At 40.8% G+C, this 24,206-nt stretch overlaps 1 protein-coding gene across 2 annotated transcripts; it reads right to left on the minus strand.

Annotated features, from left to right (window-relative positions):
- Positions 1 to 532: 532 nt before the first annotated feature.
- Positions 533 to 23,442, minus strand: sh3gl1b (SH3-domain GRB2-like 1b). 2 transcript variants are annotated; one of them, XM_039811901.1, is made up of 9 exons: positions 23,027 to 23,440; positions 17,660 to 17,728; positions 16,737 to 16,809; positions 16,501 to 16,644; positions 15,978 to 16,111; positions 15,721 to 15,879; positions 14,081 to 14,184; positions 12,549 to 12,682; positions 533 to 3,535 (listed from the first exon to the last, which is right to left on the minus strand). In XM_039811901.1, the coding sequence occupies exons 1-9, from the start codon at positions 23,069 to 23,071 to the stop codon at positions 3,342 to 3,344; spliced, it is 1,056 nt and encodes a 351-aa protein (XP_039667835.1). In that variant the 5' UTR covers positions 23,072 to 23,440; the 3' UTR covers positions 533 to 3,341. The 2 variants fall into 2 exon arrangements, with proteins under 2 accessions (XP_039667835.1, XP_039667836.1); XM_039811902.1 differs by lacking the exon at positions 533 to 3,535 and adding an exon at positions 5,690 to 6,411 and having other exon boundaries at positions 23,027 to 23,442.
- Positions 23,443 to 24,206: the final 764 nt, after the last annotated feature.

The following is a 24,206-nucleotide window of genomic DNA, read 5'->3' on the forward strand; positions in this document are numbered from 1 at the left end:
CCTAAGGGGTGCCCGGACCCCAGGTTGGGAACCACTGATCTAACGTGTTGGCGTGCTAACATTTAGTAATTAGCACGATACACAAACTGGCTGAACTAGGAGATGATCAGAGTTTTGAAACATGAGATGTTCTTGGAACCAAACAAAGGATAGGGAGGCATTGTGCTTCATGAACGCATCCTTATTAGCAATTACAGCAGAAACTCTGCTTCTTCTGTTAAGGCGTTGAAATTAGGGTTTGGTTTTAAAAACAATTTCAATCTGAATCTAAAATCAAAATCTTATTAAATCCGAATCCTTTCAAACCCCTTAGCGAACCTATTTATGTTAGGTGTTTAACTTTTCAAACTGACGAAAATTATAATAAATCTAAATTGTAATAATTCAAATTGTATGAATAAAAAAATGTATGGTTATGAGCATTTAATGCATAATGCCAGAGTAATATTTCCTCGAGGTCAGAATATCTCCCTGTTGATACGCAACAATGACACTTTTTCTTTTCTTTTTTTCTTTATTGTAAGAATGGGGGTGGGGGGGGGGGGACAAGAAAGAAGCACATATAAACACATTGATAATAAAAGACAATATTGCGGTTAAATTCTGTACTCATACCACAAGTAAAAAGGCAACTTAAATCTAAAGACATACATGGTGTAACAACATACAAGGTGTAATATAGGACTACATGCAAATATTAATTTAAATGTTTTAAGGTCTTGTATATAAAAAACAATACTATAGAGAGCCAGAATGATGTAATGCTGTTCAAAGGAGCATTTAAGACTGATTAAACAAATACATAGCCCTTTAAAAAAAAGAAATCAGCGGGACATTTGTTTTTAAAACATGGATTAAAATCTTAAAAAAAAGAAAAGAAAAAAAAAACAGTTTCCGATGGTGGTCTGCTGATAAACTTCACATTAGTCCAAACAACAACACATGTCCACGAAACTGCCTGTAGTGTCAGAACTGTGCAGAAATGTGCACACATACAGTTCATCTTTACACAGGAAAGTGCCAACGGCTGAAAATGAAAACCAAAAGTAGAAAAAGACATTTTGGACATTATTCTTAAGTAGCTGGGTTAGGTTTTGGTTGTTGGGATTAGTTGTGGTACTTTTCTCCTTTCTTTTCCAAAAGGCACTAAAACAAACAAAGCTAGCTAGGACTTGTTGATAACCGGGTGATCCAGACAGCACCTTCTACAGTCCTTTGACTTTGCCCTGAACTTGATACAAGCATTGAAATGTAGTAAGATCAGAGATGTAAACATATTAGACAAGGACCTAACTCAGGGGTGGATACAAAGAGGGGAAATGTAGCAGAAAGTAACATACTGCAAACAGTAAAGGATTACACATTTGTCATTTACGATTAAAACTTTTTTTTTCAGACAATTCAAAATCAGCTGGACCGACCACACGTGTTTGGTAAGGATTCGTGTTTGGTAACAAAAGTTCTCCAAAGTAGTCAAAATGGACAACAGCTTACAATTATTTTTTTTCCCTTCACGTTTTTTTCCCTTTCACTCCAGGTCTTTCCCTCATACTATAAGGTGTATATTGGATTATACTCCACCTGCATGTGGGGGGGGGGATACTGTGGCTAAACCCAGAACAGGAAACCTTTACTCACTAAACAGGAACATTGGCCCGATGTACTAACAAATCAATCCAATCGGGGCCATTGGGAAGCATCAGAATCACAGGGTCTGAATATGTTTCAAAGCACAGATGAGTTTTCACATTCTCAAAAGACACGACGCGGACATAGCGGGACACATAGCGATGAAGATGAAAGATTGAGTCGCTGCCAGCAGCGTCATCTATTCAGCCACTGCATGGAGATAACAGGCGCCTAAAACGGCTCAAAAACCAAATAAAAAAGGGAAAAGGCTTTAACATGCTGAGAGAGACAAACGGGCCCCTAAAAAAACTAAATGAATATATAGGTCTATGTTACAGAATAGTTAGCAGTTTAACAAACAGGCGCAACCAAGCGATATGTTTCTATTGCATCTTATAAAGACTTTTTGGCTCTGTCTCCTCTTTTGAACAGACTTGCAACTAAACAACTAATCGCTCTGCACGTCTACACGACAAACACACGTGTGCCTTGAGTGACAAAAAGGTGCAACGTCTGCATTTAACTTTGGGTCTGTGTGTAATGGTGGAGTACGTCTGTCACACACACACACACACACACACACACACACACACACACACACACACACACACACACACACACACACACACACACACACACACACACACACACACACACACACACACACACACACACACACACACACACACACACACACACACAAACGCGTCAATCTCATTTGAGGACCAAGGTGCATTACAACATTTTCTCACATATTCAGTAAGCAGTTCAACTTATTTTAAAACTACTGTAGTAGGGTTGATAGAGACAACATCAAATACTGAAACAATATAAGGGAACCGCTGTATCAGGCCTGTTGTATTCTGAAGCAATCATGGTAGCACAGCTTAGACATAGAGCTTTAAAAAGAGCTTTACAAATAGGCCCAAACCTCAAAACGATCTAAATCACAAATCGGAGGCTAATTTTGTTTCTCATTAAAAATGTGAATGCAATATTTTTTCCTTTTTAGATGCAACTAGCTAAAACTACATTTCTAGTCGTGTGTAGTTCCATTTATTTATTTTTATTTTTTTTGTAAAAGCAATCCTCAGTCTCGCCAGCAGGTGGCATCAAGAGATAAGCTCCAGTCCAAACAAAGTTTTGAAATAAGGAAAATATTCAGTCAAGTTCCACATGCCGTGTACTGTGAGGTTTGAGTTGGGCTCTTCAGTCTGAAAACGGACTGTTAGTTCGGTGACCAACCTGAGTTTTAGACAGACTGCAGTCACACAAAAAAGGATGACATGATACGTGTCACCATCATCACAATCACCCGATTTAATACAAGTTATCTTTACGATGTCAGTAATTTGTGGTTAAAGACAAATATTGCTTATAAAAAACGTGTCATCTGTTAGTCCTCAGGAAATGTTTCTGACTGCCAGATGACGGACGATGACATTTTGTGTCCATTTAATAACATCTTTTTTACCTTTTGGTGGAACAGGTTGATATTCTGGTCTGGACTTTGAAATGTGACCATCTCCTCCAGAACTCCAGATGACAAAAAAAGTGCTCGTCTGTGATGCTGACGTTGGAGCTGAAGGTGAAAATGAATATTCATCCCTTGGCTTCGCTAGCCTCCCTCTCTACTAATTCTACTTGTTCTCTCCCTCCTCCTCCTCCTCCTCTCCATCAGTCTCCTCCTTAGCTCTCCTGCTCTCTTTATATTAGTGTGGCAGTGGGACCAGAACCTCAACATAGTTGAGAGGGAAGAATCCCGACTGGCTGTTGAGCATGCCCTCGTACCAGTTCTCGTCAATCTGATTGGTCAGCGTGATGATGTCGCCCTCGCGAAAGCCCAGCTCTCCCTCGTTCTCTGGCTCAAAGTCGTACAGCGCCTTACAGCTCGGCTGCTCCGGGGCTGAGAAGACACAAGGAAGGAGAGGAAGAATGAGGAAGATGAGGGCGGAAAGGAGCAAAGCTCATTCTCATGTCACACTGCACACCTTAAAAAAGGTCCACTGTGTAGGAATTTCTCCCATCTAGCGGTGAAAATGTATTTTGCATTCCAACGAATAGTGCTCTCTAACGCCTCGCTTTTTCAAATGTGAATTGCAACAACGGTAGCCGTTATGTACCAAGAAGCTATGACAGCATGTATTCCAATTTTCGCTTTTTTTTTTTGGCGACAAGGATTCCTTCTCCTGCGGCATAAGTATGATGATCCATTATGAACTAAAGTGCAGTGCAGGCTTTCAAATTTGCCGGGGCAGTGACAAGCGCCTCTCGCTGATCTCCTTCTCCGTTTCAGCTGGTTTCAGTCACGTGACGCCGACTCTGAACGAAAACGCGTTGTGGATTAACTAGACAGGCAGGCCAGTGCTTTATGTCCTTCTCAGCGGTTACAGTTTTTCAAAACGGTGGAACGACATGGAAGCCTCCTTGGAATTGCCCGTCCAACGTAAACACAGATAAGAAATTCTTCGCTTACGAGGATCAGGTCATTTTACACTAATGAGGACATATTTATGAATGAAGACATTGATTTTAGCTAATAAAAATACTTAAAACACTACACAGTGTACCTTTAAACATGTAAGCTACTGCAGGGTTCAACAATAAGGGTTGCCCGATGGACCGGAGCAAGTAAAACGCCACGTCGGGCAAGTTAATAAAACAAGCCACTTGCCTGTCGGGGCGACGTTATCGTCTTGTCGGAGAATGCTTGTTGATTGATTTGATGTGTATGTGCCGTTGGCCAATCAAGAACTGAGTTGGTGCTTTTTGACATTTTTTTTTTATGCTTTTGATGCTTTCAATGTATTTTTTTTCTCGTCATTTGACTTTTCTTTTTTTTTTACATTTGATGCTTTTTTTTGCTTTCTTCAGCGTATTTCACACTGTTGTTTGACACTTTTTTTTTTTGCCTTGGGGCAAGTAGAAAAAAAAAACCTAATGTGGAACCCTGTACTGTATACTGTGATTCATACTTGTTTATATATTGTATGTTAGTATAGCATTAGTATGTGGTGCAGTCAGATCAGCTTAAACACAGCATTGCTAACAAGCTGACAAGTTGAAACCACAACATCCTCAGACACCATCGTTTTCATCCATCTATCCCTTTCTCTGTGACCTCACATAGATCAGCACACAAGACAAACTAGGCTGTTTTGTCCCTAAACAATTTTCTCATTGTATCAAGTTTACCCCACAGAGTGCTGGGCAGGCTAGAGACGGGGAAAGCTTTGGTCACTCATTCTGTTTTACTCCAGACTGTATCAGTTTACAGAGGCAGAAAAAATAATAATGTAAAGACTTCATCGAATAGAACCAACTCTGAAGCAACCAAATCTAAAAGGTAGGTTGTATTAGAATAAATGCCAATTAGTAACAAAGTTCTCTCTTTAAAAAGTCTAACAAGCATTTTGATAAACTGACAAATGCTGCTAATACTGCTTCCTCTTACCAGGACCAGCTACGACAGAAAGGTTAAAACATAGATTAATAAATGTATTTATGAGCAACTATTGCTGGTGCATTAAAGTGCTCATATTGTGCTTTTTGGCTTTTTCCCTTTCCTTTATTGTGTTATATATCTTTTTTTGTGCATGTTATAGGTTTACAAAGTGAAAAAGCCCAAAGTCCACCCCAAAGGGACTTACCATCTCCAACAGAAAACACTGTTCACAAACTGCTCCAAACAGCTCTGTTGTAGTCCAGCCTTTACTTCTGTGATGAACGCTTGTCACTTTGTAACACACGTTATAATGCTCGCCTAGCTGCTAGCGTGGCGCTCTGCTTCTGACTGGCTTGTAGTACCTACCTAGGTACTGAGCATGTGCGACTCACAACAAAGATAGGAACAGAAGTGAGATGTCTCACTCTGTAGCTAAAACAGAGAGCTCAACACACAGGGTGAAAAGAGGAGCTGCAGCAATGTGCAGTACAACAAAAAATATGGTGTTTTTTTAAAATGAAACCATGTAAACCTATTCTGATATAACCTCTAAATACAATGATGAACCTGAAAATGAGCATAATATGAGCACTTTAAAGCTGCAATGAAAGCAGGGAAGGATATCTCACATCTACTATCCCAAAGTGTAGAACTCACATCCACTTTGTGTTGTGCAATAAATAAATATTGCTTAATTGAAACAGCTTACAGGTGGCAGTACTACTCTTTATAACAACACCAATTCTGATACTATTCTGATAATTAATAACTCATTTTAATTATATGTGTTCTATTCTATGTTTCCTGCATGTTAGTTAATACTCCTGCCATCGGCCAAAGCACTGGCTTCATAACTTACTAATATAGTAATACTAATAGCAGTAATATTTATTAATATGGCATGTATTACAACAAAAGGGGTAGTTAGGAAGTTTGTCCCTCGAATCAGTTATACCTGGACTATTCTTTTAGGATATGTTCAAAAGCTGCATGTTTAAGTTAAATGTGGACCATGTCAGTGGTTGCAGAGGCGTTAAGAACATTTATAAGTCAGGCTGCACTGCAGTATGTTGACTGGAGGATGTGGATCTCATACAAAACCACATGCATGCAGTCAGAGTATACGTGCACCATAAACCACCAATTATGCGTCAAACCTGTGAGAACTAACTTGTATCCTACTTCCTACATTTCACACCAGAAGCTGCGCAAGCACACCGGACCATTTCAACACCACAAGAATTGCGAGGACAGAGGAAAAAAAACGGCCCACACAATCTGTGACTCACACAATCTGGGATTCCGAAAGGACATTGTGGCCAAGTGAAAAGACGGCTCTGATGATATCACAGGAAAGAGGAACAAGGTCAGTTGGAGAAAGGCCAGCCGGATGGCAGAAACAGACATCCATTTTCTCATGGTTAATGACTGAGTGCATTCAAGAGACAAACATTTAGTGCATGCCACAGTTTGCCCAGTCTCAATAAGAAAAAAAGACAATTTGTTTCACAGATCTGTGCTCTATGGGACTGATTGGTTGCAGGTCCTGAGCAGTCATGTTGGCAATGGAGAGTTTTTTTCCAGTTTAGTTCGCATGTGATTTCTAAGGAGTGTGTTCACTCCCAGGCACGCTACTTTGGCTTAGTCCATCTTGCGTTTTTGTAGAAACAGCTGGATGGTTTTTTGCTGAAGGAACTCTGGTATGGCAGCTCGTTTCCACACATCCTAGGCTGCCCTTTTGTGGTGGCGCTGAGAGTGACGTAAGCATGAATACAAAGATAGATTCCCCCAGAGAGAGTTTATACTTCTTACTCTACTATATCCACGACGTTCCACTACCGGAATTGCTCCGTTGCCGACGGAAATTCATTTAGGCCGGACATCCGATACCTTGGGCTTTCTTTGTGTTGACATTTTAAACTCTGGTCAATATATGAGGACTGTGGTTAACCTTTTCTCAGATCTCTGCAGGGTAAATCCAGACAGCTAGCTAGACTATCTGTCCAATCGGAGTTTTCTGTTGCACGACTAAAAACAACCTTTGAACGTACACACGTTCCACCAAAACAAGTTCCGGCTTCCTGAGGCTATTTTGCAGAGGCACCGTCGCTCTGTCCGACGCTTAGCACCGCCCATGACGATTGTGATTGGTTTTAAAGAAATGCCAATAAACCAGAGCACGTTTTCCTCCCATGCCAGAATGCTGTGTGGACTCGCCAGACCCTCCTCCGCAGCGCTGTGGACGATGGTCTGGCAATGCGAGACTAATAATTCTTAAAGGATAATTCCAGCGCAAAACGAACCTAGGGGTTATTAACAGATGTGTACCTAGTCGATCGTTCTCTGGGACATGTTTTCATGCTAATCCAATGTGTTTAGGGATGGGGCCGATCCGATCCAGTATCGGGACCGATGCCAGCGTTATTCACGTATCGTATTTTCACGATCCAACCTGCGGAGATTTCCGATATCCATGAGCCATGTCTGCGCTTTAACGTTGTCTGCTGAAATGACTCCACAGGTGATTCCTGCTGGCTAGTCTGCTAGCTGGCTGCAAACTGTGGAATGGATTTCCTTAACGGAGGCGCGGCTCAATGAGACACAAAGTTATCAGACACGCCCCCGCTCAGGAAATCCATTCCACAGTTTGCAGCCAGCTAGCAGGATAGCATTGAGCAGCATTGTGGCTAGCCAACATGTCCGCTGTGTGGAAATACTTTACACTGGAAACACCGCAGAGAAACATTGCAAAATGCAATGTTTGCAAAGCCGTAATTCAGAGAGGCTACAGTTTCTTAGAAAATAGTGTTGGGCATGCTGACTTTGATGAATTTACTGTTTATCAGACCCCAGATGAGACAAGAAGCTAACGTTAGTGAATGCTGCGGTGACGGTCCCTCTGCCTCTGACACCCGTTGCAGGAGAACGCTGTATTCCTCCGACACGCTGCATTAACGTTACGGTTTTAAAACAGTTTTCCAGGTTAGTGGGGGTGCATACCGCTCAAAACCAACATGAAAAACGTAGCTAGTAATGTTCACTCAGCGTTTAGTTTTGTTGTTAAAGGGGTGATAGAATGATTATATAGGGTATTTCACACTGTTCCTTATGGGGTATGTAGCATTGGTTGGGCTGAAAATGGCCTGGTTGATATTTTATTGGCCCTTATGCATCCCTGTGTTTTGGCCCTATTTGTAACAAGAGCTTTTCTTCCAAATATGGTATGGTCATGAATATTTGATGATGATTGGTTGAGCGAATCGCCAATACACACACATTAGAAACGCGACAGAATCTCAGACACTGCAATGTTTCCTTACCAAATTCACTTCTGAGACTTTTTTATGCGAGAAATCAACTATATAAAGCTCAAATATGGGCCGTTTTACGAAAATGGATGGCTAATTGCAAATTTGGTAAAACTGTGTGTCGGAGTTCAGCTGCCTGTGTTGCTGCCTCGCCGCCCGGCCTGCCTTCCTCCACAGATCCCGGCCTGCTGTGAGCTCGATTGAGCTCCAGCACGGCTGCTGCAGCCCACAGCACCTCATACCCGCGCAAAGTCACCGTTTGGACTAATGGACAAGCTACCAAACACCGCTGCCCTGACAGATCTCCAGGGCCTGCATCTCCTCTCTTCCTGCTAGCTAAATGGCCCGTGTGTGAGAGTGAGAGCGCGGTCAGCGAGCTTGTTACACCAGCAATCTCTTACCACATGTTACACACATGTCACGCCACTTAGCTATACAACATACCTAAAGGTCTTATAAAGCTAACAACGGTGTCCGATTTCAAGTTAATGAATATTTGTGAACTGTAAGGGTTTCGTTAGCTGCGACTGTCCCTTCAATCCTATGTGTACACATTGAGGCTAGTTAGCTTCATTTTGGTCGTAATTTGAGTATATTTACAGTTTGAATTTCGTCACGCCACTTATACAACATCTAACTAAATGTTTTATTAAGCTAACAACGGTGTCCGATTTCAAGTTAATGAATATTTGTGAAGACAAAGTGTTTCGTTAGCTGTGACTGTCCCTTCAGTCCTAGCTACAAATCACGGTTAGCTTCCTTTTCGCCTTAATTCGAGTATATTTACAGTTTGAATTTCGTCACGCCAGTTACACAACATCTAACTAAATGTCTTATAAAGCTAACAACCGTGTCCGATTTCAAGTTGATGAATATTTGTGAATTCCAGAAGAATTCTAAGAGGAGGCTAGCTAGCTCTCATTGATAGAGCTCCATCCAGCCGCAGGCTCTATCAATGAGACTCACGGACAAGCGGTGTTTATTTCCCCAATCGTTTGTTTAAATAACTCAACACATTTTAATTACACACATTAAAAGAGTAACTGGAACCTGTGGTAACAGATTGCTGGTGTAACAAGCTCGCTGACCGCGCTTTCACTCACATACACCGGGCATTTAGCTAGCAGGAAGAGGGGAGTTGCAGGCCCTGGAGCTCTGTCAGAGCAGCGGTGTTTAGTAGTCCATTAGCGGTGTTAGCGGTGACTCTGCGCGGGTATGGAGTGCTGTGGGCTGCCAGTCGTAACGGAGCTCACAGCAGACCAGGGTCTGTGAAGGAAGGCAGGCCGGGCGGCGAGGCAGCAACACAGGCAGCACCGGCGCTGAACTCCGACACACAGTCGGACAAAATTTGCAATTAGCCATCCATTTTCGTAAAACGGCCCATATTTGACCTCTACATAGTTGATTTCTCGCATAAAAAAGTCTCAGAAGTGAATTTAATGCTAAAATAGCATATGAACAATGTATACAATTTCTGAGATCTGCACGACCTAGATTCAGAAGACTAACTGATCTCAAGTCAGTTGTGTAGCCTATGCAAATGTTGGGGCGTGACAAACACAGACTAGAGCCAAATGAGGAGGAGCCGCAATAGTTGACGTCAACTATTGCGGCTCGTTGAGATTCGCCCGTTTTCAGAGGCAGTTTCAAATAGTGAGATTTGCAGAGAAAAGAGGTGTCAATGGGATTTAGAGGTTCTATGCATGTCCTAGTTACCCCCTAAACTGTCATTATTCAACTATGACAAGGTAAAATCAGTTTTGCATTCTATCACCCCTTTAAACTGTGTAAAATGAGCGGTGACGTTAATCACTCTACGGTACCGTCTATTTGCTGGATGGTTTCAAGGTAACGGTCGGCAGCTAACATTAGGAGATAATGCCTACACTGACGTCCAATTCAAGCTAAAGGGATTACCGTTGTGTGTGTGTGTGTGTGTGTGTGTGTGTGTGTGTGTGTGTGTGTGTAATGTTTACAGTTATTGCACTTTTCTTATATTTCAGATATTTGACTTTTTAAAACCTTGATTTGTTTATGCTACAAGAGCCAGTGTACTTGATTTGTGCTGTTCAGATGCACACGGTTTTATTGATAGTCTGTGTGTAAGATGTTTACACTTATTGCACTTTTCTTATATTTCAAGACTCAAGTATTTGACATTTTGGGAATTTAATAAATATTGAAACGACAATATGAAACCCTTACAGTTGCATATTTGTTTTCAGAATGGGATTTTTCCTGTTAATAGGATTTCCTGTTTTTCTGGCTTCCTTTTCTGACCTTATACTTACCTCAAGTTGCCTTTTGGGACATACATGCATACATACATATCATACTTGTCTGTTGAGAGGAGTTTATTTCAGCATCATATAAAATCAACAATGATGATAATAATAATAATAATAATAATAAAAATAATGATGATAATAATAATAATATTAAAGCAAGCACAGCTCTGGTATTGGAATAGTATCGGTATCGGCCGATATCCAAATTCAGGTATCGGGATCGGAAGTGAAAAAATGTGGATCGGTGCATCCCTAAATGTGTTTGTAGCTTGAAAGAAGCTAGCGCGGACCGCTGACTAGCTTACAACGCTAGTATTCGGGGCACAGGGAAAGTAAAAACAAATCTATTTATACAAAAGCTATTTATACCACTAAAAAGGCTCAAAATATCACCACACTTTAACGGTAGCATAATGAGGGTCCCTAAATGTTAACCGAAGCATTGAGAACTTTGTAAGTGTACAGACAGTTTATTGAACGAAGAGCTGCGGGAGCTCCGTGAAAGGGCTACGAGAGAGAGAGAGAGAGAGAGAGAGCTACCGGTAGTCAATGCCGCAACACAGCCTCGTACTTGGGGAAACTGGTGGTGTACCTGCGGATATTGTGAAGCTATGGCCACCCAACAGGAGTGTCTGTGTTGCAGAGAGTGGGACCTGTTGCGTCGCGACACCAAAGAGACGCTGTGTTTTGTACAGTCTGAAGATTTCCCCTCTCTGATAAACAGGGCTGTACTTGAAACTTTTTTCCATGTCCCGAAAATAAATTGGAGACAGCGACCCAGACCAGACCAGATGGACAGTTATCCACTGAGTAAGTAGCGACACTAGACAAGTTATGTTTCACATCGGTGTTATTATTTCAGATATATTGCTTTTGATTTTAGTTTGCATCGCCAGCTGTAAGTCATGACTGGTTTTCAAGACGGCGGCTGCATGTAAACATGAACGCGAGGGTTTTTATAATCTTTCAATAAACTGTACACTTAAAAAGTTCTCAATGCTTCGGTTAACATTTAGGGACCCTCATTATGCTACTGTTGAAGTGTGGTGATATTTTGAGCCTTTTTAGTGGTATAAATAGCGATCTTTTTTTACTTTCCCTGTGCCTCGAATACTAGCGTTGTAAGCTAGTCAGCGGTCCGCGCTAGCTTCTTTCAAGCTACAAACACATTGGATTAGCATGAAAACATGTCCCAGAGAACGATCGACTAGGTACACATCTGTTAATAACCCCTAGGTTCGTTTTGCGCCGGAATTGTCCTTTAATCTTTGTTTTGTCAAGACATCATCTGTTCTCTTTGCAAACCAGTGAGCTACTTCATCATTTTGACATTAATGGTTAGTTAAAATGTAGTTAAAATTACAATATGTTGATTTTGATCCTTACTAATAATTATTCAGAAATGGGTTTTTAAACTAGGGTTGCACAATATATATATATATATATATATATATATATATATATATATATATATATATATATATATATATATATATATCATCATCGATATTGACTGGCGCAATAACCATGTCGTGAAAGGCTGCGAAATATCGCGCAAGTCACTCAGAGATTTTTATGTTGGTTGTAAGAAAATAACATTCATCATTCTTTCTTTTTGTAGTGGTGCCTTCTATATTCAATTCAATCTTCAATTTGTTTAATAAAAGAATGTTGGAAAGGATTTCCTTTCATTTGTTTTAAATTCAACAAGCAATTAGTCTTATTTTAGCAGAATACTGAAAGCTGCAGAACTGAGTAACTTTAAGTACACTGTTGATGTATCGCAAGTAATATTGTTATCGCGATATTCAACAACGTTATCGCATATTTTCCTCATACAGTGCAGCCCTATGTTAGACCCCATCAGTGGTTTCTTACCTGAGTTGCGTGAAGGAGGAGGAGCCATTGAGGTTGAGTAGCCGCCATTTGAAGGGTTGTCGTCTCCGAAGTCAAAGATAGGTTTGGGTTTAGGTGTGTATTCACGTCTTGGTCGAGTCTGAGCATCAATCATCCTATTCAAAAAGATTGGAACGGTTTTACTTTTCTGAACCTCCACAACAAATGCAGTATGATGTTTGAAGTTACTGTGCTCGAAGCAGAAAGCTGCACAGGCAGATGTACTACACAGAACAGGGCTCCAGACTAACTTTTTTCACTAGGAGCACAGTGGGCCCCAACTGACAATTTTAGGGGCACAACCAGAAAATGTAGGGGCACACACCGTAAATCAACATGCTAACCAAATATTCACATTTCTACTACTTTCCACTGTACTGTATTTAAAAAAAATGCCATAGTAGTTTCTTGTCTTCACAGTATACCAATAAATACTTTGATAATAGATGCAGAAATTACAATGTGCTGTTTCAAATTCAGTGTCACATTGTACTGTGCACTCTTGAAGATGCAACATAGAAGGTAAACTGACAGCACCATCACTGTCATGACAGTACAAATATGAAAAAAATATACCATACATTCAGAATAAAAAAAGTGCTTAGTAACAAAGTGCTTAGTAACCTTTCGGTCATTTCACAGTTAAAAACAATACTTAACAAATGTACATTAGGGGCACTGGCCAATAACGTTCCACTAGAACAAGTAGGCCTAAACAACTTGTACGTTTACTCTCTCCCACTTAGAGCAGATCCTCCTGTGTTAAATTTCAACATCATTGCTGCCTCATCTGCGCTCTGATTTACAGCCTCTTGTCTTCTAAAAGCAACTGGCAGTGGTGCTGCTTTTTCATTTATTAACATGTCACGGCATACTCTATGCTTGAGGCTAAGATTGTGTTTAACTAGTGTATTGTGTTTAAACTGCAATGTGCCTGCACTGTCGGCAAACTTTGTGTTCCCCGCAGTTCTGGGGTAGCGACTGCAACATTTGCAGTTCATGGTGTTCGTCTCCTTACACTACCTCAACCAGCTCAATTCTCGCAGCCAGTCTTCGCAAAAATGGTGGGTTCTGGCCTTTTTCGCCACACAAACCTCTGACTCTGAATCATCATCCGACTGTGACACTGTAGACTCACTAGCACGCTGGCTACAGGTCAGAAGAACGAGTCAATAGTTTGCTTGCTCATTGTTCAGACGCGCATAGCAGGTTGTGATATCTGTCTCCTTCCCACGGACGTTTATGTGCGCTCGATTATCTCTAGCACCCTCCCCCTCCACACATTAGCCACTTACGGTGGCCATTCCCTATCCTTCTCACACTCATTGGCCTGCCACAGATTCCGGATTCATTGACGCGCCCCTTCCACGTTTAACGTGTAAACCAAACAAAAAAAGGGGGCAAATTTACTGGTCGCACGTGTGCGACTGGATGTCAAATTCAGTCGCACACTCTCAAATTTTGGAGCCCTGCAGAATGTTGGTATTTGTGTGTGGCAGGTCTCATTACTGCACCTCTCTTTCAGTTTGTCAGAAAGCTCCTCCAGCACCTGCACAGCCTGTCTGTGGTACTGCAGCTGGGACTCCACCAGGGATGACAGCTGGCTCACCTGCTCTATCTGCACACACACACACACACAGAAAAAAAGAAATCAATCAGTGTAAAGCTGGCATAGTCTGGTACAATGTGGGCTCTGTATATGGATACGTCTGTGACTCAGAAAGAAGCTGTCCCACTCTTTCCCATACTCCCTTGATCACTCGCACAGCTGGAGGAGTTCACTCTACACCACATATTCACCAGCTATGGAAAAGTGAGAGATGCTTAAAAACATGGGTGGTATAATCGTGAGCCTTTTTTTTTTCGATGGCTCTTGAATTACGCTGCCAATCCAGGTACCTTTGTTGAAAACCACGTCCACTTGAAAGAATATTCTTCAATGCACCTAAATCCAAAAAGTGTACATAAGCCGCGGTTAATGGGCTGTAATGCATAGCATGGGATAAGTGTTCTGAAGTGTATAGTGCCTTAGACTGAAGATAATCATTCTGAAATTACTGCATTTTTCATTACAATGGGTACACAGTTCCATATTCTGGTTTATAAAAATAATACAGTTCATAAAAGCCCCAGTGACAGCATGTGGACATATACTGAATGATGATTTTGAAGCTAATGTGTGATAATAAATAATTTATTTTTGTTATCTTGTAATCTTAACTCATTGTCCACTTTTCTGGAAGATTCAACTTCATCTCATGCTAGTAAGTAGACCTTGAGTTTATGTTTTTTCACGCTAAAATGTACAGATACATAGTATCTATAAAGTCATAGGGAACAAAATAAATATAGGCTTGATGTAGAGAAGCAAAAGGAAATACGGAACAGACCGACTTCCTCCAGGTAGCACTGGTCATACTCACACCTTTACAATATATAATATAATTACAATATTAAAACTAAAACCATCAACTGCTGTGCTGTGGTATAGCAAAACCCACAAATCAATGCAGACATACTGTACATGCCCTCAGGTATATGCTCTAAGCTGTTTTGATCTAATATGCCTCCCCGCCTACAGGTGCAAAGGGGCAAACAGAAACCTAAATAGTGATTAAATGTTAAGTGCAACTATTTAAAAAACATGCTTATCTCCAGTGTGAGTATTGCCTGAACCTATTTACGTGTGTAACTATTGGCGTGTTTGTCCTGTGGGTGTGTATTGAACAGCAGCAAAAGCGAAGCTCAGTCTAGCTCAACAGTGAAGGAACTGATATGCCAATCTACATCACAAGAAGGCCTAGGCTGAAAACAACTGTACCTGTCCTTTGAAATGTTTTCATTAATATACTGTTTGTAATAGATTTTTATATTAATGTAGGGACCAAAAAACAGTATTTTTAGATTGTATATTTGAGGTATGTCAATGTTCTTTTCCCCCAATGTTCAAAGTGGGTAAATGTAACAAATGCTGTGTTACGTATGACTAGAACAACAGAAGCTATTTTTATTTTAGCTGAAGAATAACCCCTGACCTTTGAATGTAGTTACCCTTTTTATTTTAAAGCTAGACTGCAGAGAGGCAGGATCAGGCTCAAAATTATGCTTCACTAACACCACACACTGAACTGTAAAAAATAAAATCAGTCCTCACGTCAGTCTCCAGCAGGTTGTACATGCTCGTCTCGGCCACTTCCTTAGACTCATGAAACTTCTCCAGGGCCTGTCGAACCTCCTCATCTGGGATCTTGCCCTGACGCTTTTTCTTGTAATCGTAGTCCAAGCGACGGCCTTCCAGCTTCTTCAGGTGATGCTGTGGTGGTAAGAGCCATAGTTAGTTTAGGAAGGGGCACAGGAGTCCTCACTATCTTGCCTCAACTTCAATTTGAAGAAATGAGGTTGTCAATGTACCTGTATCTCTCGGAGGTCCTTGTCACAGAGCCCTTGCAATGGATCAATGAAGTTCTGTTTGACGTCGATATCTAGAGAGTCTTTGACTTCTGCCAATCTCTTCATGGCCTCTCCAACATCTACTAGCGCTCCGCCTGAGCCACACAGACAAAGAGTATTACCTTAGCGACATAGCAGATTTGAAGTGTAGCACCACAGAATCAAATCGCCATCAGACCACACATAAAGTAACAGATGGTATCAAACAAAACCACACACAAAGACACAAATATAATACTTAAAATAGTCAAAAAGCATTTTCAAAGCACTGTAAACAGCGTGGGTGCAATCTATCAGTCAGCATACCACACCCACACCCACACACACACACACACACACACACACACACACAACACACACACACACACACAATCATTCATTCCAGTGCCAGGAATGAACTAAAACCCCAATACAAACACACAGACACACAGACACACAGACACACAGACACACAGACACACAGACACAGACACACACAGCTTACCAAAGTTAGTTTCCTCTCCGAGCTCCCGTCCATACTTGCTCATACATTCTCCTAGCAGCCCCTCGGCCTGAGGGTAGCCTGGGTTCTTCACCTGACCGCGGATCTTAGACATGGTGTTCAACATGGATAGTTTGGCCCGTGATGCTGCGGAAGAAAGTTGAAATAAAAAAATAAAAAATGTCATCACAGAGTTTAAGCTGTTTAAATACATGCATATAAACATGTTTTCTCCTCACCTGGGTTGGGCTGAAGGTACTCTGATGTTTTGGAGATAACCTCCACTACCGCTTTACTGGTCACATCTACTTTCTACAAAATACAGCAAGCACACATACATCAGAAGTATACAACAGAGCGACTGTAACACACAACTAACATTAAATAGTGACAGGCAAATGAAGTGTGCTGTTAAAACCTTTTGTTAGCAATTGCTTGCTCATAGGTTCATACACACAGTTAAACGCGTTTTTAAAATACAGTCAGCTTTTTCATTCCAATCCAGTTTGGAATATAGTTTATGTTATGTGTATTATAGTGATATGCACCTCAACAGGCTGGTCGGAATGCTTTCTTATGCACCTAAAATATCCTTTTGTATCGGACTCATTTATGTTTTTGACAATGAACGACATCAAAAATGTAAACTAGGGCTACAATTTACAATTTTTTTAATAAGGTTTATTTTCTGGATTGATCAAATAAAGGTTTAGTCCATAACATGTCAGAAAATAGTTTTCCAAGAGCCCAATGGGACATCTACAAATTGCCTGTTTTGTCTGTCTAACAGTCCAAAACACCAAAGATATTCAATTCACTACTATTTATGAAGACTAAGAAAACAAGCAAATATTCACATTTGAGACATTGGAAATGTCATTTTGGCATTTTTGCTTGAGAAGTTAATCAATTGTCAAAATGTTGCTAGATGATTTGTTGTTTTTGATGTCTGTTTTTTGATGTCTGTGTTACAGGGCTTTATAAACTTTGAGGTCAGAATTTTTTCTCAACCAACAGAGTGTATGGCTTTAAATGGGGCGTAAACATCAAGCACGGAAGTTCCACAGAAACAGCACAGCTGTGGTGTGTAAAACCAACCAGGCCTACAGCTTTGGCTAAAGATGTTGCTCTTTCAAAGACCACAGAAAGATGCCTCTCTTACCCGTTCCAAGTCCCTGAAGTCATCATCTAGTTTAGTTCCTTCAGCACCCCCAACTTTCTCACTTACCATCTAGAGGGAGAGATAGACAGAAAGAGAGGGAGAGAGAGAGAGAGAGAGAGAGAGAGAGAGAGAGAGAGAGAGAGGATAAAGGGGGAGGAAAGACAGTAAGACTAATTAATTAATGCTGCTCATAAGGTTTTCATTTGAGTGGGGAAACAAGCATGAGCTCAGCTCTAGTTTACACACGCCTTCTCTGTGTAGACAACGCAATAATGAACATTTCGTTTCGCGAAATGTCTGTGTGGAGCTCTGTGTTGTACAAATCCTACATGTAACCCAACTCCTCAGGTGACTTTAACATAGGAATTACAAATAAAAGAAGCGCATAAAGAACCACAACACCAGCAGTGTTATACAATCCTTTTGGCGTATTACACTTTGCAGGGTGAAGAAATGTTGGACCAGCTTAGGGTTTCTTTTATTTCAATAAAGACAATATGCTAGAACATGAGTAGACTAAAACATGTTGATTGAAAGCATTTGTATTTTCCAAGCGAGATCTCTCAGCATGTTTTTAGGCCACAGAAAAAAGTCTAAGAAATGGAAAACAGTCCCTTTCCTGTGCATGTACAGTGAAGTGTTTCTGTACATCCTTCTTGGCTAATTCCTTAATTTGGGAGCCGGATTTGTTGATTTTTATTTTTTTTGGTCAATCACAGAAAAGTGAAAAAATGAATTAAACCGTGGCTACATGGCTCCGTATCTGAGTTTCTCGAAGTGGAACGGGCAGAAAAACAACCCCCATCACCATCAGCAAGATAATAAAAATGGCATGACGCAGCAAAAGTCCTTGGTTGCAGAGTGAGTTGTAGACCCATTCTGCAAAGACAAAAGTGGACTACAACATCTACTTTTACTTCGATGTATGCCATGAGTTCAGACAAAATGCCGAACAACACTTTTTGATCTTGTGCATTTAAGTTTTGAGGGAGGTTGTAACAACCCTGATGTTAATGTTTAATTGTTCCGCCCTAACAGAGGGAGCTTTTAAACAGCCTGGACAGTTAATGAAAGACAACAACAAAAAAGGTCCTGAAAGAGGGATAAATCATTTAGAATTGCATTAGATTTCATTAGTTTTTTTTAGACAACTGTATATTTGTAGGACCAGGCCTATACTACATAGGCATGAATAATTCAGCGCAATCCTCCTGTAACCTTTACAAAAGATCGTTTCTGGTCTGAACTGGTTTATCAGACGTAGTTTAATTCTTTGTAAAAGATGAAGCGATACCATTTTTCTTTCCTTATTCAAATTTGCCCATCTTTGATAGAGCAACAGCAGTTTGAGTCATTTCCTATGTGACTCAAGCAGTTTGTAATTACTGGAATTACTAGGACTTTCTGGAGAAAAGCTTATAACACTATTATGATTGGAGAGTCAACAGTAGAGTTTGATATGTAGTCACAAAGGTTTACATCAAAGCTATACAGATATCATAATTATGGTTTTGTTTATCTACTACCTGTTCTAACAAAAAAAATGTTTTAAACATAATTGTTAGTCCTTCCCCAGCAGCTGCAGGCAGACCTAATAGTGTAGGATCTTCGAGTTATACTGCTGAATCTCTGCTGTATGCGGTAAGCACATGACAGAGGGCCTCGGGGATTCAGGTCACAAGTAAAAATACAGCCTCAACTCTCCTTAGCATTTGACTCCCTACCTCAGAGTTAAGACTGCAGTCTACAGTCCTACATTTCTTTTATCTTATATTTTTCCTGACACCCTATTCTGGCTTAGAAGACTTTTATAGCCGAGACACACCAACCAGACGGCCGACCGTCGACAGAAAAGCCAGTCGGAATGATCAGTTCGGGTCCCCGAGGTCCAAAAAACTGCCTCGGGACACACTGAGGCGACACCGACTTGAGAAACGTAATACGCGCTACTCTGTATTGTTGCCCAAGAAATAAAAACCGGCAGCTGATTGGACGAACGCGTCACATGGGTTTGTTTTCTCCGGAAATTCAAAGCCAGACTGTCATGGCGGCTCGTTCACAATAAGAGCTCATATTGTACTAAAATAGTTCACTGAAACATGTTTCTGAACACATTTTAAGCGAGAAATAGGCCATGCAGTTGCTGAATCTGTCTTCATTTCAGCTCAACAAAGGTCAGTTTAAAAGATTTTCGTCACATTTTGAGATCTCTAGTCAGGGTCATTCCGCTCGCCATTTCCGGGTGAGTCCCGACTGCCCTGCCGCCTACTGAACATGTCAGGTCGGCCAAAATGAAGGCCGACGGCCCCTCAGACGGACGACGGCACGGGACACACCGAACAGACTCGAGTCATTGTCCTCGCCAGGCTGTCCAACGGCCGATTATCGGCCCTGTGTGTCCCGGTCTTTAGGGAAGGGGAAGAGAGTAACTAAACTTGAGATCTTATAGTCTTTTCTGATTTTGGGAAGTAGCAAAGTGATTCGTTAGCCACTAAGTAATGTTACAGTTTTTTTTCTTCTGCTAAGGAAAACGTCCAAGTTCTCATGTCATTGTAACAATATTGTTTACATGCACACAGGCTCAAAGGAATGAAGCCCAAAAACATCCACAAAAAGGTTATCATCTGGACGTGTTGGTGTAAACACGCAGAGAGCTACACAGAGGGATAACAGGGATCCTCTTCATCATAATGACTGGGTTTTTAGGCTACTAGTAGTCAGTTAAGGGCAACTGCATTATCACAAAGCCTAGATCAAGATCTTGTTCGGCTTGAGATGACTTGAAGATTACAAGACCCAGTTGACTTATGCTGAGGCCAAATGAGAAGCAAGACAAAAGAGGTGAATTGGCAGCCTAATGTAGATCAGCATCATTTCCTAATTTAGCATTTGAAAAATCAGCTGGTAAACATCAGTTGGCGGGGAAACACATTATTTTCAGTAGTTTATTTCTGCCACACAACAAACGTGTCTATTTGTTGTAGCATAACATGGTCATTGTCAAAGCCATGCGTCTGGAATACAAGAAAATCAGGTCAGCGTGGTTGGAGAGCAAAGGGGGATTTAAAAATAGAGCTCTGCAACCACAGTATCTGAGCAAACCACATTTCAAGAGGGAATTATGTTATAAAAAGTGTAGGTGTGATTTTATTCTTACTTCACTTAGTGATGCCTCTTGGCGCTTGTGCTTTTAAATATTTTCTAACCTCTCGATTATTTCCAGTAAATCAGTAAGCCTACAACTGTCATTTCCTCCTTCATACTCACAGGAGCCAATGGCCACAGTTTTTACCAGCACCTGTATTATGGCTCAATCTAGTTAGAGTAATACCTTTCCAGGAGGTATTACAGTATATTGCAGACTCATAATAACTCCGTTAAATGGGGATTAATCCCAGATGAAGTATGCAACAAACTCTTTTCTTTTTATCAACATATCCGTAAACTACTCGTTCCTGCTTAAAATGTGTTTAAACACTCAATATAATGAGTATCTTAGGCCAGGAACAGTAAGGCCACGTTCAGACTGAAAAATACAGTACAGCCGTTTCATTGGTTTAAATGGAGGCAATAAGTTGCGTCTTCTTATGAATTATAGATCTGATGCTTCTTCAAGGTAATGTTAAAAGTTTAAGAAGGCAGGTAAAAATAACCACAGGATATCACATCACAGAGCGTGGAGCTAGTGTTACAAAAAAAATAATAAATATGTTTGATATTCGCTTCGCATCATCTGGTTGTTTGCATCTTTTTGCATCTGTGTCATCTATTACCAACAGGAAGCAGATAACTTGTTGAGTATTATCCTTTACTTAATCTTTTGATGTCCTCCATGTGAGCATAACATTATGTTCAGCTGTAAATTTAAGCATTTGAGAACCAGAAGACTTATGAATTATTTCAGTGAGTGCATAAATAAACTTGATAAAGTGCACAAATATAGGTCAAATGCCTACTGGATTCTGTCATCTCATTGAGGAATAACAATCACTTCCACTGTGACACACTTCAGAGTGTGATGTCGTTTGCGCTGCTCCTTTGAGTCTGACATTTCATGTTTTTAAGATTTAGTGTTAAGAGTAGTTCTTAAAAAAAACAGGGAATGAGAGAGAGTAAAGGAGAAAAACAAGGATATGGAAGCTACAGGACACAAAGATATCATTTCCACAGCCAACTTCCTGTATGCCTCGAGTGAAGAAAATCTGAGCTATGTCAACTGTTGTTGACTCTCATGGAGTTTTGGCAAGAAAAGCAGCTGCATTGCAGTCAAACAAAGGGAAAGGACACTCTTCCACTGCCTTCTCTGCATCATTCCTTGGGTCACTTTCTTGTCCACTAATCCACTTAATCCCCATCAAACACCTTTACTATTCACTTTCATTGCAGTCAGTACCAAGACTCCTTACATGACAGCTTCTAAATCGTGTTATTTTCCCTCACAACCGAACCGACCAGTTTTATTATACATCCATGAAACCAACAGGGATCTGAGTCTGTTCCTGACAGGAAGCTGGGCTCAGAAACCAAATGTCTTTCCTGCTTAGATCAGCAGGGGTAGGAAGAAAAGAGACACAAAAAAAAAAAATCCTTTTTAACCGTCCCCACCCAGACCTGGCCAAAATTAAAAACATGCACTCCAAAGCTCAGACACTAACAGACAGACTAACATGGTAGTGGCATTTCTAACGCAATGGTATGTTAGAGGTCTCCCCTCAACTGCCCTAAATATTGATCTGTCTCACTAAACAAAAGAATAAACACAGATGTAAAATAGGTCTTCACTGCAAAGAAACATTTGAAAACCTAATGTTGAGGTTACACTGCCTCAAAGAGGGAAATGGTCTTTCTCTGAGTAAACACAACTGTTAACTTAAATGTGTCAATACCTGCTCGGTTTATATTGCACGACTTTTTAGTGTATTGTCTTTACACTCAGAGAGCTCTGACTCACCCGGAGAGTCCCTGAAGCAAGCAGAGCTAGCTAATGTTTACCACAGGATGTGTACTTTCTGAATCTGAAGTGGTGCAGTGCATGGTAAATTAAAGTTAGCTTAAATACCTGTAAACCGCTAACAGCATAATAACGTTCCTTAGCACAACCTAAAGTTGATGCAAAACATGTCCAAGAGATGCTCCTTAACTTTAACGCTAGCTGTAACAGATCACAACATGACAGCCTGAAAATAACCTTTTTACACAGTAACTTAAAGCATTTCTAACGTTAGCTTCCTGCTGTCACCACACAGTAACAGCTACATTAACAAAGCGTTAATAACATTAGACAACTATAAAACCGCTAGCTACTCATGCTAAATGAGGCTAGCCGCTACATTGACAGTCGCTAGCTAAAAGAAAGATTTTACAAACCTGGCTGGCTTTATAAAACTGCTTCTTGAAACCCGCTACCGACATCTTGAACCCGGACTGTCTTCAACTTCCAACGAAGGTGTAAATAGGTCACGGTATAACTAAAGTTAGCGATACAGTATGTTAGAAAAGGGGCCAGCGCAAAAATTGTTTCGGAGGAATCATAGGACTGCACAGCCGTCACTCCGACACGGGACACGCCAACTGACCACGTCCACGCCGAGGCTGACTTTTCCCACTGTCACAGCAGATAACGGAACGAAATGGGCTAAATCCACCAAAATAGTATTTCCCGAACTAAAAAAAACAGGCATTAAAAATCTAGGGCACACTTAAAGGTTATACAAAGCACCTAAACGTGCACCAGCCGCTTTGAAGAAATCAGTTTCACGAGTTAACGCTGCAGGCGTGTTGTGTTAGTGCACACCGCCCCCTGCTGGATGTAGCAGGTACACAACCGTCTGTCTGTCTGTCTGTCTGTCTGTCTGTCTGTCTGCTGCAGGATTTACAGGCCAGATGTTCACATCCTCAGGCAATACATCCTTTTTTATGTCTGAAGAAACTAATAAAAAAACATTGTGGTCCCTAATTGGCAAAGATACATTAAATGAGATTAGTATATGTATGTGATACCTTGAAATATGAATGATTAACTATTAACTTACTAGGGTGCCCCAGTGCATAAATAATCAGCTGGGCCACTATATTAAACCCCCTTTCTCCCACTCTCTGTCTTTCAGTTTTTTCTATACTGGAATACTACCTACTGGCCTAATATTTGCTGTGCAGCACTTTGGTTAATATCATGTATCATGAATTTAAGGAAAAACCTAAAATAATTCACCATAGGGTATTGAGTTTAGGTAATAAACAAGGAGCCATTTTAAGGCCGTCATCATATCAGTTTATATTGTATTTTAGTCATTCATATCCTCAAACAAAATTTCTATTAAATCAGCATAAACCACTTGACACACAGTAAGCCTGGAGCTTCTTTGGCCCCTGGGGCCCCAGGGCAGCTGGCTGCCTTATCTGGAAACACAAACTGACGGCAAGGTTTATGATTTGTACACACAGTCTCCCTGGTTGAGAATACATTCAATGATTGACTTACTGAAGCATGTAGTTTGATCTCTGAACAGCTATTATCTACCATATTGTGGTAATAATGCACTACATG

Source organism: Perca fluviatilis, chromosome 9 (assembly GCF_010015445.1).
Source record: "Perca fluviatilis chromosome 9, GENO_Pfluv_1.0, whole genome shotgun sequence".
Taxonomy (NCBI): domain Eukaryota; kingdom Metazoa; phylum Chordata; class Actinopteri; order Perciformes; family Percidae; genus Perca; species Perca fluviatilis.